Genomic DNA, 17738 nt, shown 5'->3' on the forward strand with positions numbered 1-17738 from the left:
CGCGTAGTTAGCCACTGAATGAAAGCACTGACACCCCCCACCCTTGTTTAGAGACACTTGAGCACAATGGAGTCAGAAGGGATCCCATGGGCTGCATCCGTAGTCTTGGCCAGAATCCAAGGTCTGGAGAGGAAGACAAACAAGTCTGGGGGCTTGCAGCAAGTTTGGAGTAGGTCAGCAGGTGGTGCTCTGGTCTCCTAACTTCCAGCACAGTGCTCTCCTTTCCCTAGCATGGCTTCCGCATCCAGCTAAGTGGGAGAGGGCTTCATGTATCTCAGTCTCAGGAAGCCCAAGATGGCACGTGGACACAGACGGCCATCCCTTCTTGTCCTCATTCATATCTGTGAAGGGGGTCATGAGGAGGTCCTGCCTCAAGCTGCCAATTATTTGAATAGGTCAAGGGAACTTGAGTTTAAAGCACAGCTTTTAATCTGGACTTTGGGTTTCATGACTTGCGATGTTCTGAAAGGAGAAAAGAACATAGGTTTTAGCTATAGCCCCAATAACTTGTGGGTCCAACTCTGATAGCAATAGATTTCTAATTATTAGCATAGCAACACAGTGCACTAGTTGTCCCCTGTGGGTCTGGACTCACTCAGTACCTCCTATCTGCAGTGCTCTCCTGGTCCTTTCTCCCTATCCACAACCTCTCCATCCTTCAACATCAAAATCCATCCCTGCCACCCCCTGGAAGGCTTCCAGGACCAATGGCTTCATTGGCCTCAGTTACCACTAATTTGGCATTTTACAGGTACTTAATTTCATCATCAGGAAACATTCTGTCTTTTCCTATAGCAGAACCTTCCTTAGGCCCTCACAGCACCTTGCACAGCAGGGCCCAGTGGAGGTTCTCAGTACCTATTGGTCGAATGAATAAGTGAGTGAATGAATGAGTGAGTGAATGAATGGTCAGTAAAACCAGAAGATGGAGCTGGGGCTACTGCGGATGTCAGAGCTGTTGTTTCTATAATATCTTTCACAAAGAACTCAGATCACTCTATAAGCGATAATCTAACCCTCTAGGATGGGTTAGGTTATCGCTTATAGAGTGATCTAAGTAATATCCCCATATCTGGGCAAAGATGAGGCTGAGGAAAGAGAAGTTGAAGGTCATAAGGAGTTTCCACCAGGAAAATAAGTGAACATAGAGCAGACCATTTGAATGACAGGATACTAGTATTATGAAATCAGATCAGCGTCCTTGAGAGATGCATCACATGACTTTGAAAGGTAATTCCAGGAGAAGCAGAGTGTTTGCGTGATGGTGACATCATTGTAATAAAAGTCTAGGGATCATTTGGATATAGAAGTTCTTTTTTATTTTTTAAGATTTTTATTTACTTATTTGCAAGAGAGAGAGCACACATGAGAGAGAGCAATTGAGAGTACAAGCAGGGGGAGCGGCAGGCAGAGGAAGAAGTAAGTTCCTCACTGACCAGGGAGCCTGATGCAGGACTCGATCCCAGGACCCTGGGACCATGACCTGAGCTGAAGGCAGCCACTTAACTGACTGAGCCACCCAGGCATCCCTGGATATAGAAGTTCTGTTTGTCCAATGCCAATAAACAGAATGCTTCCTCCCTTTATTTTTTTTTTTTTTTAAGATTTTAAAAGTTTATTTATTTGAGAGAGAGAGAGGAGAGAGAGAGAACATGAGCAGGGGGCGGCAGAAGGATGGGCAGATTCCTCACGGAGCAGGGAGCCTGATGCAGGGCTCCATCCCAGGACTCTGAGATCATGATGTGAGCAGAAGGCAGACGCTTAACTGACTAAGCCACCCAGGCGCCCCAAGACTGCTTCCTTCTTTCAATGTCACTTCATTCATTAGCCTCTGCACTAAAGATCTGGGTCAAATTGTCTGTAGGCAGGTTATCTTAAGTGATTTTGGAAAAGATGGGAACACTGCTTATCAGAATCTACCAGACAACATGAAAACTCAGACTTAAAAAAAAAATCAGTGAGAAGTATTATTTCTAAAGGGACCATCTCAGAGCCTTAGGAGCACAGGGGCTTATTAGGAAAAGCATGAAATTGATCAGAAGAGTGAGATCCAAGCTATTCTTAATCAATCAACCAAGACAAGGTCAGTGAAGGTCCGCCCCTCCTTGGAAGCCTTCCAGAACCAACAGCCCATGGACCTTCCCCATCTACCTCACCCATCACTTGATACAGAACCTTCCTTTGCTTTGAGGTTTAAATTTTGTGACGGTCTTGACTTTGGGAAGCCAAACAGCACAACCCATGAAACAACGAGACGGCAAGCGAGAGTAGCACCGGTCCAGGGGTCCATACCAAAATCAAAAAAGGATGAAAATGCACAGACGATTAGGGATCAGAGCCAAATAAAGCAGGTACTGAAGATCCATTAAGGCCAGCGAGGGTTTTGGAAAAAAATGGTCCCTGTGGGTGTTGAAGCATTTCACCAGGCCTCCATAAGGAGGTGGCATTTGAGTGAGTCCCACCCCCAAGGTCGAGAACGCAGCAGGGGAAGGGAGAGGCCAGCAAGGGATCCTGGTCCTGTTAGGATCTGGAACCTGTTGCCGCTGGTTCTCACCTGCTGGGCCACCCGGCATGGGAAGTGGACGTAGCTGTGTTGGCCGTGACCGTAGCACAGGCCCATGAGCCTCAGGACCGCGTGGCTATCGTTGCCGGCAAATCTGTTAGACGAGCCGAAGGCAAAGTGATAAGTTCTCTCGGTGAGGTGACTGTCCGGCTCTGCAGGGTGGGCCTTCTGTCTCTGCAGGGTGGCTGCCAGCTTCCTGAGGGAGGAGTCTGACAGCTTGTGTAAAAACCTCTTAAAGCTGGGGTGTCGCTGGATCTGGAAGCAGAGACGAGGGAGGCCATCAGGGATGGTGGCAGAGAGCCCCCTCCCGCCAGCTGCCCTCTGCCCAGCTCCATGCACCCAGGCTGGGCGCCTCCCGTCCCACGGGAGCCTCTCAGACTCTGCTCTGTGAGGTTCAACTCCAAGCAGCAGAACAATGCGGGGAAAAAAGAAAGAAAGAAAAAAAAAAGCAGGTCTCTGTATAACGGAGGCTTAAATAGCAAAATAGCATTTACTAGGTGTGGGATTTCCCTGAGCCTCAGTTTAGTCAGGGCATGGCAGTAATGATGTCTGGCGCCTGCACGGTATTGTTGGGGGAGGGGATTCAGTGAGGTCGTTTATGTAGAATGTTCCATGTGGAGTAGATGTTGGGTGAATTTCAGTTCCCACTCTCAGTTGTCCCCTCTAAATACCTAAGTGTCCTGGGTTGCGTTCCAAGGGCTCAAGGGCGGGTAGTTTATGTGGTAAGTGATGCAGGGAAACACTGACGGGGTGATGGAGATCTGGGACAAGTCTGGGAAGGCAGTCCACACACTCCAGCTACCGAGCGTGGTCCTCACTGGCCACTCCAGGAGCGGGGGTAGAACATACTCCTCGGAGTTATCCCCGTAAGGGGGGTGGTGATCATTCTGGCCTGCCATGTGGGTGGCAAAATTGTTCCAGAAGCCAGTCCTCAGGCAAAAGGACAAGGGTGCTGGCAGTGGGGGGTTGGGCCAGTGTGCACCATGGTGGTAAAGTGAGACACTCCTAGAGCCTGCTCTGCTCATGACCCATCCATGACTTGTGCTCATATCTGATACCGCGTACGTGTACCGCGTACGTGATCTGTGTCTGTCTCTCCAAGCAGACTGTGAGGCTTTCAAAGAAGGAACTTTCTATTACAGGCTCTCCAGCAGGAGGGGAAAAGCTAAAAGCTTGAGAGAATTGCAGACCACATTGATGCTGAAATGAGGCAGAGTGAAAAGGAAGCTTGCAGAGGACACGATCAGTGGGACTGGCGGGCTGGACTTAGGGAAGGAGGCTTCCGGGGAGGTCGGACACGAGTGAAACCTCTAGGGGGATTTGGATTTGGGGAAGTCCTGGCTGGCAGGGTGAGCCCCATGGGTGTTATATTATTTTCAGCTAACATTTATCTCATCTGCTATGTGACTGGCATTTTCTATATATATACTAAGCCCCCCATTTTGCAAAAGAGAAAACAGAGGCTCAGAGAGGTTAAGGGACAAGCCCAAGGTCACTTGGATGCAGAGATATGGGGATTGAACTCAGGCCTCAGCTGTGGGATGATGAGGCCCCCCACGGCCAGCCTTGGGGGTACTGAACAGCCCTTACCTGCTCCCCCAACTGGTCATCCACTTCTTGGAGAAGGTCCACCAGCCTCTGAATGATCAGCTCCTCTAAGGAAAATAAAGAAAGATCCGCGGACTGTTAATGAGTTCGGCAACAACTCATCCTCCCATTACAGATGATATTGTTGTCTCTAAAGCACAGCACATGGACTAGTTCTGAAGGGCGAAGAAAAATCTTCCCCGAAACTAGGGCTGGGCATGAAAGCTTTACTTGAGTTTGCTTTATAGAAACTGAAAGAATGTTGGCCAGTCAAGGCTCACCTCAGCTCCATTCGACAGATGGGGAAACTGAGACCTCCCAGTGTCCCCTGTCCAGGCTACCGAGTAGCGTGGTCAGGCATGGGAGTTGGGACCAGGAGCAGCTAATCAGAAAGCAGGGAGGGGGAAAGGCCACGGCCACAGATGCAACAAGAATGCGTCCATGAGGGGCGTGTGGGTGGCTCAGTCGTTAAGCTTCTGCCTTTGGCTCGGGTCATGATCCCAGGGTCCTGGGATTGAGCCCTGCATTGGGCTCCCTGCTCAGTGGGCGAGCCTGCTTCTCCCTCTCCCACTCCCCCTGCTTGTGTTCCCTCTCTTGCTATGTCTCTCTCGGTCAAATAAGTAAATAAAATCTCTAAAAAAAAAAAAAAAAAAAAAATGCATCCACCAGCCTGGGCTGCAAGACCTAATTGCACATACTCCAGATATTTGTGGTCCTTTGGTATAAACTAGTGGCAGCTTGAAATCAGCCATGGTGGGAACACTTATACCATAGAAATCTGCAAATCCTGCATATCTGGGTTCCCCACCAGGCCTACCTCCAGCCCCTTTGCCAGAACACCACTGGTTATGAGCCAGCTGGGAATTTTATATGAAAGATTCAAACAAACCAGGGGGGTGGCATGGGGTGAAGTGACACCCTGTGGAACAGACAGGTGTTCTGTAGCTGATGAGAACTCTCCACCTGCAACTCTGCCCCATGAGCCCCAGGGCTGCCTCTTCCCAGTGCTGCTGGAGTCTCCTGGGGTGTTTGTCAGCACCTTCCCAGAGCCCGCTCAGATTCACCCTATGAGACCCACACAAGTAGAAGCCCCGGGGCAGCTGCCACAGGAGAGGGGAAGGTGGTACTAACTAGATTCGAACACTTCGTCCGGCTGTGGTTCCTCCTCCGGCTTGTGGCCTCTGATCTGGGAGAACGCTTCTGAGGATCCAACAGGGGTCCCTTCTGCAGGCGAGGACTCCTGGAGCTCGACATCGTCCAGATCTGAGGGCAGAAAGGAGATGGTGTGAGTGTGTTTTGCAAAAATCTCAAATCCACAAGCATATCACAGGGGTCCAGTTCCCAACAAGAAGCTGTCCAAAGGCACTGGCACCAGAGGGGTCCTGGTTTCTCAGGCTCCTCAGCGAGCCCCCAGCCCTGCAGGGCCCAGCTCAAAGTGCCTTCTTCACCCCCTCCAGAAATCTCCTTCTTCCTTTCTGCTGGCAGCCCCCTCTGCCCCCACATAGTTTGGGAGAAAACAACAGGCCTGCCAACGGATCCCACCCGATCAGCCCACTTCCCCTTCACTCTGTGAGGCCTGGCTGAGTCACTTCACCTATGTGAGCCTCATTTTCTCCACCTGCCAAATGGGAATAACAAGACTGACTTCACGGGTTGCTACGTGGTTAAATGAGATGACACGTGTGAGAGGGGCATGTAGGAGGCCCTCCTTTGAGGTCAAGGGAATCGCGGTGTACCTTGGCCTGTGGAGTTGTGAAAAAGCAGAGGCCCAGGACACATCCTACTTCACCCAACCTGGGTCTCTGAACTTTTCTATTTTTGTGTGTTTATGTGTTTATGTATGGGGGAAGGGAGGGCTTGAGTTGTGGGTGGTGGGTCCAGTGGGCGCCCGGCACCCACCCCCTCCACAGCCCTCCCACCCCTCTCAGAGCCGAGAGCCAAGGTCAAGCCTGGGGCTGAGGCCACGCAGGGGGAGGCCTGGAGCCAGAGGGAGCCTCTGTGACCATGGCAACGCTGGGCCTGCTCACCGAGGCTGCTGGAGGTGGAGGGCTGATGGCCCCCCACACACAGGGGCAGAAAGTTGGGTCTCCTGTGAGATCGGGACTCTGGGTTGGCGATGCCTGCAGCCCCCGCTCTCTTCGGTTCCTTGGAGCCGTGTTTCTTATGAGAAAAAGCTTTCTTGAAGCTGGACTTTTTCTCAGGGGATTTCCTTCTGCAGGGTGGGGACAGGCTTTCCATGGCCACCTCTGGTTCCTGGACTTGAAGCTGCTGTGGGGGAGATGAGAGAAACTGAGTCAGGGCCCCCAGATTGTGAGGAGATTGTGAGTGAGCTGGGGAAACAGACCAGCACCCCCGAAACAAATGGAGACCCCGCTGTGGACCAGAGGGCAAGGCCTGTCCAGAACAAGGGTGGCCTGCAGCCACGGGGCTGGCTCGTGGAGGCTTCAGGAAGGAGGGAACAGAGCCTGGCTCTGGAAAGATGGAACACTGGGGGAGGGGCAGGGAAGTTCTTAGGCCAAGCAGGAGTGGGTGTGTCTACAGTAAGGGTCAGGATCTGTGTGGGGAATGTCTGCCTCACCTTCTCTCCCCACTGCTCCTCCGCATCTTGGAGTAGGGCCGTGATCTTCTGGATGAATTCTTCTAAAAAGGAACAAAACGCTTGCTTACATTTGAGTGTGGGGAATAGCTTTTCTATGGTCAGCCCTCACTTCTTAAGGCCCAAGTGGCTCCCTGGGTGAATCTGACAGGTCTCCAGGTTGCTAACCAGCTTGCCCTTGTTGGTTGTCCCAGGCCTGGCCATGGGGACGAGGCAGAATTCCTCAGAAGTGGCCTGAGCTGGTTCCCTGGGAATCTATTCACTTCTTTGTTGGCCAGGCTGCACTTTCAATGCACCCGTTAAGTGTGAGGAAGATAACGTAGGCCCCTGCCTCCAGGAGAAGGTGTCTCAAGGCCATCTGGAAAGACTTGGTCCCCCAGGTCTCCTGGCCCAGCACCTTTCTCCTCTTCCCTTCTCAATTCCCCTTCAAGGCACAGTTTCTGTGGGAAGTAGACAAGGTAGGACGGGGGATGTGGAGGAAGTGGATACTTCAAAGGTTCTCCAGACACACAGAACTGACAGTTCTGCCAATGGTAAGGGAGTAAGAGCGACAGCACCACCGGTCTGTTGAACCTCGCCCCTAGGGCCCCTCCCCACCCTCCTCTCCTCCAGACTTCTCCTGAGGCTCTGCTCTCAAGCTGGGCTCAGGAACCACCACTATAATAACAATAAAGGGCAGCTAACATTTATTAGCTCTGAATAGCTTATTCACTGCCCTGAGGCTCTGGACCCCGCCTGCTGTGCTCTGTGGAAGTCAAGGCCAGGTCACTGCCTGTTTCTGGGCCAGTTTCTCTTCTGGGTGGGGAGGGGTCAGGCCACATGATTTCCAAAGGGTCTCTGAGAAAAAGAGGGGGTACTAACTGAATTCCAAGGCTCTGTTGGTCTGCAAGGCCTCTTCAGATCCCTGGCTTCCTGCCTGGGTGGCAAGTTCGAAGGGACTTGGAGCCCCGCTGTCTGCGGACAGGGCCTCTTGGATGTGGGGTTCCTCCGAACCTAAGAAGCGAGAAGAAATGGTGGGTGTGTTTCATCCGTGTGAGGGTGTTAACTGACACAGAGAAGTTAGCAGATGTTCCAAAGTCCACTCCATGGCAAGAGTGTACAAAGGCCGTGCTGGGGCAGAGATGAGTAGGAGGTCAGGGTCAAGGCTCTGAGGTACTGGTCCAGACCTTGCTCCGTTATCCCCTTGCACTTCTTACAACTGGCTTTCCCGGGCTTTGCCCTCCTCTACTCTCTCCTCCAGTAACCTCATTCCTCCTCCAGCATCTCGGTGGTGTGGAGAGTAAAGGCCTGATTCCTTGGCATGAATTAACACAGCAGGGCCAGAATTCCACCACTGGGGCTCTCTGTTTGGTCCAAAACATTGCCCCTCCTTTTTTAAAATGTAAATTTTCCTGGCCAGGACAAGTGGCAAGGCTAGGCCATTCCTCCCTGCCACCCAGATGGCAAAGTCTAGCCCTGGTCCCATCACTGGTGGGCCATGTGAACTTGAACGCGTTGTTTGACCTCTCCAAGCCTCAGTTCCCTCATCTGTAAAATGGGGATAACAATATGGCTATGAAAACTGATTGAGTATAGATACACAGTATGGAAGGGTCATATTTTACAGATGAGGAGACTGAGGCAGGCACAGATGAGGAATGATATAGAAAGTCCTGTCTCAGAGTCCAGGTGTCCTGTGTCCCAGGCTGCAGTTCCTTCCTGCAAGTGCGACCCCTGCCGGGGTCGAGAGGCTGGAGCTGTGAAGCGATGGGGATGGCTGAGGAATTCCTCAACACAGTCTCCTCTGGGGGCTTAGCTGGATTGCTTGCCTAGACAGTGAGGTTTCATGTGTGGAGGTCACCTGCTATCATCCCTTTCTCCTCCCCACTGTCCTCCCCACACTGCTTGGGCCACAGCAAAAGTCAGAACTGGGACAGCAGCCCTTAAAAGGTCCAATTTGAACCCGGGAGAAGGTTCCAGAGCTGGAGGCAGCTGCTCTGTTGCTAGTAACTCAGAGCCTACTTACCAGGGCTGCTGGAGGTGGAGGGCTGGTGGCCCCCCACACACAGGGGCAGAAAGTTGGGCCTCCTGAGCGGCCGGGACTCCGGGCTGGAAACATCTGCAGGCCCCGCTCTCTTAGGCTCCTCAGAGCCATGTTTCTTGTGAGAAAAGGCTCTCTTGAGACTCGACTTCTTCTCTTGGGATTTCTTCCTGACAGCTGGTGCTGGGTTCTGTGGAACTACCTCTGGCTGAGGAGCTTGAAGCCGCTGTGGGAGAGATGAGAGAAACTGAGTCAGGGACTGACCTTGAGGAGAGGGAAAAACTCTCCGAGAAGCAACTGAAGAACAACCAAGTGCTTCAAGGTGGCCCCAGGTGAGGGAGTGACAGAACCCAGAGTAGGGGAGCACTGAGGCCTAGAAGGGCAGATGGGGCTTGAGCATGGAAGGGGAAGGCGGGGGTAGACAGTGAGGAAGAGGAAGCGGCAAGCCTCTGGGGGTCTACACAGACCATTTGCTCCTTACCTCCTTCTCCCACTGGTCTCCCACTTCTTGGAGAAATTCCACTATCATCCTGATGATAGTCTCCTCTGGAAGAAAATGAAATGTGCCCAGTTAGAATTAGCAAAATGCACCCCATTTCTCCGGGTGCAGAGAAAGCCTTCTAATGGCAGTCTTGGACTTCTGAGATCAACTTAGTCCTTCTGTATTGAGGGCACTCTTAAAACAGTTCCTCAGGCCATGGACGTGAGAAAATCACCATGTCCCAGGAGCTAGTGTTTCTGAGAGAGAATTGGGAGATCCACAGGGAAAGGGGAGCTGGCCAAAGCATGAGTTCTTATGTAGGCCATCTCAGGTCAGTCCTTCAAGAGTTCAATCTGTATCCCACTGCTACCTTTGACCTTTACAGATCTGTGAATATCTGCTTTGGGTTTGGCAAGCTGTGTGACCTTGAGTAAATGTCTTAGCCTCTCTGAGCCTTCATCTCTTTCCCTGTGAAGTGTGAATCATCATCTCGGTTCTGCTTCCCTCAGATGGCTATCAGGCCATCAAGGAACAGTGCTTGGAAATACTGTGGGAGCCTCATGCTGATCTTCCCACCTGCCAAATTCCAGTGGGGGAAATGGTGGTGACCCAGCCTAACTAAGGCGGAGGACAGAGGGACCCCAGCAGGCATGACACAGATGGCCTGCCCCGTGGATGCCTCCACAAAGTCTTTACAGAGAAACCACAAACAACATAAATGGTTTTCTTTGATACCCCTGTCACCGATCCAGAGATGATATGCCCGGGAGTAGCCTCTGCTAGCTGCCAGCTGACTGCTTTATGCGAAAGAAGGTGCAAACAAGACTCCCCAGTCCCGGGCTGTCTACAGATTTTGTCACCCTCCCATTTCCCTTCCTCGCTTCTGTCTCATTTATAAATCTTATTGGGCTTTTGTTCCTTGACTCAGTCTACCAGCTGATTTCCTCTAGTGTGAAAAACAATTAGCATGTAAAACACACAGCCTGCAGACCAGCCAACTAAATGTCTTTTAGTTATTCTTTGACAGATGCATAGATGTTTTATTATCTTTTAAAATATGCCCATTCTTTAGAAGGACTTAGATTAATAGAGCATCGCTATCGATTTTAGTAGGGGCAACAACAGTATTGTGGTTGTGCGTGAGACTGTACTCATTTCTCGGAGATGGGTGCTTAAGTATTTATTGATGAAGGACCATTTTACTGAAAATGGCTCAGCAACAAAATTACACACACACACACACATACACACACACACGTATGAAGCAAATATTGGCCTCCGTCAACAACTGGGAGTATATGAGTGTGCACAGAACTTTTCCACTCTTCCATATATGTAAATGTATATATAAATTCTATATTCCAAAAAAATAAATAAATCTATATTCCCTATTCCATCTTCCTTCTATAAATTTAAAAAGACTAAAAAAAAAAAAAAAAAGGCCCGTGCTCATTAACACATAAGGCAGGAACATTTGCCAGTGGCTGTTCTAATTCCTGAGACTCCCTTCTGTGAAACTCTAAAATAAGTAAATGTGACCGGAAGCACCAGAAGGAGCAAGATCAGCACAGGCATTTTTGAAAGGGACCATCCAAGGTCTAAGCAGTCATCCAGAACAATCCATTTCATTTGGTACGGGCCACCCCAGCTGCAGGGAAAGAGGACACTAAGTAGATTCTGACTCACTGTCAAGGTTTTTGAGCTCCTCTTCCCTCCAGTGACCTGTGGCTTGAGAAGAGATCTCTGACACTCCAGGACCCCTGTCCTCAGTGGACAAGGACTGGTGGAGATCAGAACCTTCCCCACCTGGAAGAAAGCGGAAAGTCAGTGTATGTGTGGGAGTGTGAAGGGGGGGTCCATGACATTCTTCTGACTTTGTTCATAAACACATTGAAATGGCACAGAGCTCACAGCAGAACAGGAACTATAGCTCTAGGCTTTTTTTTTTTCTTTTTAAAGATTTTATTTATTTATTTGACAGACAGAGATCACAAGTAGGCAGAGAGGCAGGCAGAGAGAGAGAGGAGAAAGCAGGCTCCCTGCTGAGCAGAGAGCCTGATGCGGGGCTTGATCCCAGAACCCTGGGATCATGACCTGAGCTGAAGTCAGAGGCTTTAACCCACTGAGCCACCCAGGCGCCCCTGTAGCTCTAGGCTTAACCAAAAAACCAGAAACCTGCCAAGGTTTCCATTTGAAAACAGGCTGCTTCAATCAGGCATTCTTATTCTCATTAAAAACATGGTGAGTTTGGGGGCGCCTGGGTGGCTCAGTTGGTTGAGTGTTCCGCTCAGGTCATGATCTCAGGGTTCAGGGATCAAAAGCCCCTGTCAGGCTCCATGCTCAGCGGGAAGTCTGTTTGAGATTCTCTCTCTCCCTCTTCCTCTGCCCCTCCCCCAGCTCGTGTGTACCCTCTCTAAATAAATAAATAAATAAAATCTTAAAAAAAAAACCCCCAAACAACAACCACCACCACCCATGGTGAATTTTGAGTGCTGCAGGGCAAAGCTCTGTTTCCCTCCAGGTGCCTGCAGGCCCTTCCACTCCAGGACCTAAGTAAGAGTCAGGAAAGAAAGGCACCTTGGGGACCAGCTTCCTTATTTTCCAAATGAAGAACCAAAGGTTAGGGAGAGGACTTGCTCAAGGTCACAGAGCAAGTTTATTCCTGATACAGCCGAGCCTAGAACCTGCACACTCTTTCCCCCTCTCTGGCCCCACCCACAGTCCTCTCACCTCTGGATTAAAGTCATGGGCTGGTGAGAAGGCTTCCCTTCTCATCTCCCACCTGGCCTTCCCATCCCCTGCCCTGCCCCACCAGCCCCCCCACCCCAACCCCACCCTGTGCCAGCTCCAGGCCACAGCTATCCCAGGAGGTAGCAACTGTTGTTATCCCCATTTTATGGATGGAAAAAAAAATTGAGGCTCAGAGAGGAAAGTCACCAGCCCCGGGTTGCACTGGTGGCAGCCAGGTTTGACGGCAGGTTCTCAGCCACGGTGCTATTCTGCCTCAAAGGAATTTCACAGTGGAGCTGTCCCTGATGGTTGCCCTGCCTTCCAAGTCCCCTCTGTTGAGAGGTTTGGGGACCCCCAGCTTAGAGTACCCTAGCCCTTGGTGGTGGGGCAGGGGGGTGACCAGGCATGGTCTGCTCACCCTTAGGTGCTGGGCCCAGGTCAGCCTCCTTAGAGTGCTGGGCAGCAGCCATCTTGGGCAGCCCTGTCTCTTGGCCTTCGGCCTCTTGATCTTGGGCCCCCTTGGTTTCCTCAGCAACATGTTTCTTGTGACCATGTTTCTTGTGGCTGGCCTTCTTGTCGTGGGCTTTCTTCCTAGGAGCTGTGTCCCCCGGTGTCTCAGGGGTTTCTGCAGGCTTGGAGAGCCTGTCCTTCCCCTTTGCCTTGTGGCTGCCCTTTTCTTTAGGCTCCTCCGGGCCCGTCCTCAGAATGAAGTTTATAAGGGTCTTCAGCCACCCCTGCTGGCCGCGCTTCTGGGCCTTGTCCTTCTTGGTGTCCTGCGGAGGCCTCTGGTCACTGGGGAGAAACTCCCTGTTCTCCTCTGGGTTGAGGGCTGTGGCCATGGTGTCCCGAGCCTCCACAGACTGAGCTGGGTTCCGGGGACATCTGATGACATCGCTGGCCGTCCGGTGGAGCAGCCGCCTGGAGGGGGTGGTGAGCATGGGCAGGGACAGGCACTGGCAGTCCCATGACTCTGAGTCCTTCTTGGGGCCGTGTGACCTGTCCAGAGACCTGGCTCTCCTCCCTGACAGAGGCTTTCTGGGTCCCCGCGGATTCTCCATGGGCACTATGAACAAAGAAAACAGTTCCCTTACAAGAGCCCTACCACAGATGCGACAGCGGCCGGCCAGGCTGACCTGTGCTCTGAGCCACTGTGCCCATTCATGTGAGCGACAACCAACCCTCAGAGCTGTCGTCTCCATTCAATGCCTCAGCAGTCCCGGGAGGTTGGGCTAGCCTTGTCCCCGTTTTCCAGAGGAGGAAACTAAACCGTGGAGGTCATGCCCCAGGTGTCACAGCCGGCAACTACCCCAGGGCACGGCCAGAAGGGGCAAGGCCTTGCCGACACCCGGATTTTCATCCGTTGAGACTGACTGACTTCTCACCCCCCAGAACTGGAGGGTGATTAACTCATGTTGTTCTCAAACCTCTGAGTTTGTGGTATTTTGTTACAGCAGCAATAGGAAACTAATACAGCTGGAGCCAGGGGCCCAGTCCTGCCCCTTGGGACTTCGGGCAGCTCGCGCATGCTTCCTCACCTGAAATATGCTGGTGACCTGAGGGTGTGTCGCACTGGCTGCAAGACTGTTTACAGGACAGCTCGGTAAATGGCAACCGTGCTCCTCCCATCGCCCGGGCCAAAAATGTGAAGTCATCCAGACCCCAACCCATCTCCCCACCTCCTCCACCGACCCCCTGGGTTAGTCTAGGCCCCAGCTCTGCTCAATGGGGCTACACAATACCTCGAAATGGGTCCCTTCCCCGCCTGCCCCCAGTTCTGCTCTTGTCCTCCTCTCAGTTTCTCCCCTCAGCAGCCATGGGGATATACCCTAAGTCAGAACATGTCACTGTCTTGCCTCCAACAGCTCCTCTTTCACTCAGAGTCAAAGTCGTTACCCTAACCACCAAGGCCCTGTACAACCTGGTCCCATTGTCTTTCTCGACACCTCTCAGCACTCACTCCATGCTCACGGCCCTGCTCCCTGCTTCAGGGCCTTCACACAGGCTGTTCCCTCTTTCTAGAACATTCTTATGGTCTATTCCCTCACTTCCTTCAGGGCTTTGCTCAAATGTCACCTTCCCAGAGAGGCCCTCCCTGTGCATCCCCCAATAAGCACATCTTCTCCCCCTTTACTACATCATGTTATGCAATATCACATCTCTCTCTGTGTCATTGTTATCTTCTGAGTCTCTCTTCCTTCCCTCTGTTTTGCAAGGTCTTGTATCCTGAGCACCTAGCCCTCTTTAAGCCCTCCTTCAATAATGAATAAATGTACAAAACAAAGTTTTAGTAAACAAAGTTTAGTAAACTCTAGTCAAAGTCTAGTAAACTTTACTAAACGAAGATTAGTAAACAAAGTTTAGAGAGCGCCTGGGTGGCTCAATTGGTTAAGCGACGCCTTCGGCTCAGGTCATGATCCTGGAGTCCCAGGATCGAGTCCCACATTGGGCTTTCTGCTCAGCAGGGAGTCTGCTTCTCCCGCTGACCTCTCTCCTCTCATGCTTTCTCTATCTCTAATAAATAAATAAATAAAATCCTAAAAACAACAACAACAACAACAACAAAGTTTAGTAAACTCTACAATACATAAGGTGTCTTTGGGTGTGTAGTTGACGTAAAGTCAAAATATCTGGACTAGTCTCACCTTACAACAGTGGGAGCCCTTCCTTGGTCCATCCAGAAGGAAGCAGCTGCCCATGGAAAAGGTGACAGAAAGAATCATCTCCTCCTGGGCAGTGTTTGAAGCAGGGCAGGCTGTGAGCAGTGCACCTACTTTGCATGTCTTTAATCCCAAACTCCTGTGGCTTCCCGATTCTTTCAAAGTTGTTCAGAAACCCTTTACCCTTTGGTGCAAGTTAAAAGAAAAATAAAATATGGTCTTGAATCCCAAATCTGAGCCCCCAGAGATTGCTATGGAATTTAAATCCATGGACAGGCTATTCTACTTTGTAATTATAGCCTTATTATGCATTTACTAAGTATTAGTGTATTATATATTCATGAATTATGTATTTACATCACATCTCCTGCATTAACCAACTAATTCATTACTTTATGTTTTTAAAAAGATTTTATTTATTTATTTGACAGAGAGAGAGAGAGAAGCAGGGAGAGGGAGAGGGAGAAGCAGTCTCCCCGCTGAGCAGAGAGCCCAATGGAGCGGCTCGATCCCAGGACACTGGGATCACAACCTGAGCCAAAAGCAGATGTTTAATAACTGAGCCACCCAGGCGCCCCTAGTTCTTTACTTTAAAATGTGCTCTCTCACATTCCAGCTAAGAGATGCAAATAATAATCTATAATTGCAGTTTCAGATGTGTGCGGATCCATGTGAATATGAGGAAAATACATAGAGAGAGAAAGAGAAAGGACAGGCATGGGGAAATACAGGGAGATTTGAAGGTGAGCGTAACTTTCAGGATGTCGTCCCTCTTTCGAGCACGGGTATGGGGAGAAGGGACTGGGAAGGGTGGCCAGAGGCCCCCGGTACCAGCAGCACAGCTGGGTGTCCACACATGGACAATCTTGGAGAAAATGAGAAAACGGGCTGGGGAGGAAGCAGGCAATTTGGAAGGCTTTATTTGTTGTTTAATGTTCCTTCAAAGGAACATCTGAGTTACATGAAACCTTTAGCACTCTGTGCCTGCATCTTATATGGAATTAATGAATGCTCTCGAAAGCCTGGGAAGTCTATGGTCATGCTTTTGAAAAGTGGTGTGGGGTAGGCTACGCAGAAGAAATCATAGAAGAAAATACTTTCTTTCTTCTCATTTATGTCTTTCAACAATGTTCAATAAGCACCCGCCAAGTACCAGGGATCAGGCTTGGTGCTGAGGATATAAGGAACGAGAGGTGGGTTGTGCCCTCGGATAGAATGTTCTGGTCTTCTTCAGATGGGCACCACAGTAAGTGGTAGTGACGGTCTAGAATAGACACAGTAATGGTCTATTCCCCTGAGAGCTGCTCTCTCTTTAGTAGCACACAGTCTTAAGAGAAGATAAATTTAGGTTGAAGGTCTATTTAATTCAAGATCTAAGTAAGTTGGGCCAGAAATATTTACTGAGTGGTGTCAGGGTTCTCTCTGCCTTTTCTGTATATTCCTGTGGTCAGGACACCTTGGATGGGGTTGGCCGAGAGGCTGTTTGATAACAAAACCACCGAACCAGCCAAACACAGCAGAACACCCTCGTTCAGCTCAGCCCCTCTTCTTCCTGTGCTAACTTGGCTCCAGTGGTGGGGCTGGGAGTGGCGGGGGGGGGGGGGGGGAGTGCATGGCAGGGTGGGTCGGAGCATCCTTCCCAGCTAATGGGAACAGAGCCGCAGTAATCGTTTAAAAGCTGTCATTGCTATGGAAACGGTTCCCACCATTGCTGATGGTCGCAGTGTCCTCCTACTGTCTTTGAAGGACACGCTTCTACTTCTCATCAGAGCATCGGTATAATTCCACCAGACAGTGGTGTCCTTCTCGATGTTTTCTCAAGGAAACTGCCTTGATTTGGCCACCCCCTCCCCAGAACACCGACACCCTGGGCCTGAAGGAGGCCAGGGAGAGCAGCAGCTGCAGAAGCCCCAGAGGCTGGCTGGCAGAAGCCTTTCCGAGGGTTTCCCCAGAGAGGAGAGACCCAGGATCTCTCAAGTTCTCCTCATTCCAAACCAGGGACCTCGTCCTCCCTTAAGGGTCTACAGCATTCGAAACTGCGTTCACATGGCCTCTCTACTTCCTTGAAACTCTTCCCTCCCTGGGCGGCCATGACCTGGCTCAGCCCAGCCTCCCTCTACCTCTCTGACCAGCGCTCCTTCTCTGTAATGCTCCAAAAATCCTCTCTCCATATGCCAGCAGGGAGTGGAGAGAGTGCGGCTGGCCCAGGAGGTCACGCCCACCCACCCCCAGGAGACACCCGGGAAGATCCTCCCTTTGGCCAATGTGTCCTCAGACTCTTAAAGTTTCTAAGCCCTGATTGTGTTTACACACACCCCCCACACACCCCACACACCCCAAATTCTATGTGTGCTGAAATTAAATCTTTCCAGAATTTCTAATTATAATATTCTGCCTATCTAGAATTCAGCAAAGCAAAACTTTCTCTTTCCTTCCTCTTTCTTTTCCATGTTCCATGCCCCTGCCATGTTGGGGGTCCACCCACTCTCAGCCGTTCGGGGAATTCCACCCTGTCCTGGATGTAGGTGCAGACCAGGAACCCTGAGACAGCAGCCAACCCTGACTGGCGAGGAGCCCCAGCTGCTCTCGTAAACTTGTTTATGGCCTTGGCAGAAAGTGGACTTCAGAGCAAAGTCCCGGCCTGCTCCGAAACCCCCCAGGTGAGACGCAAAGCTCAAGTCTTCTGATAAGCCGCGATCCAGGTGGGTGACGTGTTCACAACAACCACCGCCCACCAGAGAAAGCCCGCAGAGCTGACCTTGAGGGACCAGGGAGCGGGAAGTTTGCCAACTTCTTCTAAGTGTGCTGCCATCTTTGTTTTATTGTCTGAATGATAACACTGACCTCATCTGTACTCCATTTGCTCCTTCATTCCTCTGGCCCCATTACTCTGTAACTGCTCTGGCTCCGGTTCACAGACAGGTTCTGTGGCTCCCCTTCTCTGCCCTGGGCTTCACACAACTGATGTGAACAGACAGCTGGACAATCTGATGGAGTGCCTGTGGTGCCCATGTGGGGCCCCAAGGTCAACAACACCTGCAGACACTCATTGCTGTAGGGTGAATGTTTGTGTGTGTCCCCCCCACACACCTCGATATTAGAAG

At 51.0% G+C, this 17738-nt stretch overlaps 1 protein-coding gene across 1 annotated transcript; it reads right to left on the reverse strand.

The window, feature by feature from the left end:
* Positions 1-426: 426 nt before the first annotated feature.
* On the reverse strand, positions 427-13035 carry LOC111152461 (uncharacterized protein C6orf222-like). The gene is made up of 11 exons (XM_022510953.1): positions 12396-13035; positions 10934-11053; positions 9248-9312; positions 8752-8992; positions 7608-7739; positions 6729-6790; positions 6178-6418; positions 5282-5413; positions 4154-4218; positions 2555-2818; positions 427-462 (listed from the first exon to the last, which is right to left on the reverse strand). The coding sequence occupies exons 1-11, from the start codon at positions 13033-13035 to the stop codon at positions 427-429; spliced, it is 1998 nt and encodes a 665-aa protein (XP_022366661.1).
* Between the last annotated feature and the right edge of the window lie 4703 nt (positions 13036-17738).

This window comes from Enhydra lutris, unplaced genomic scaffold, assembly GCF_002288905.1.
Source record: "Enhydra lutris kenyoni isolate GAN:26980312 unplaced genomic scaffold, ASM228890v2 scaffoldscaffold28, whole genome shotgun sequence".
In the NCBI taxonomy this organism is placed as follows: domain Eukaryota; kingdom Metazoa; phylum Chordata; class Mammalia; order Carnivora; family Mustelidae; genus Enhydra; species Enhydra lutris.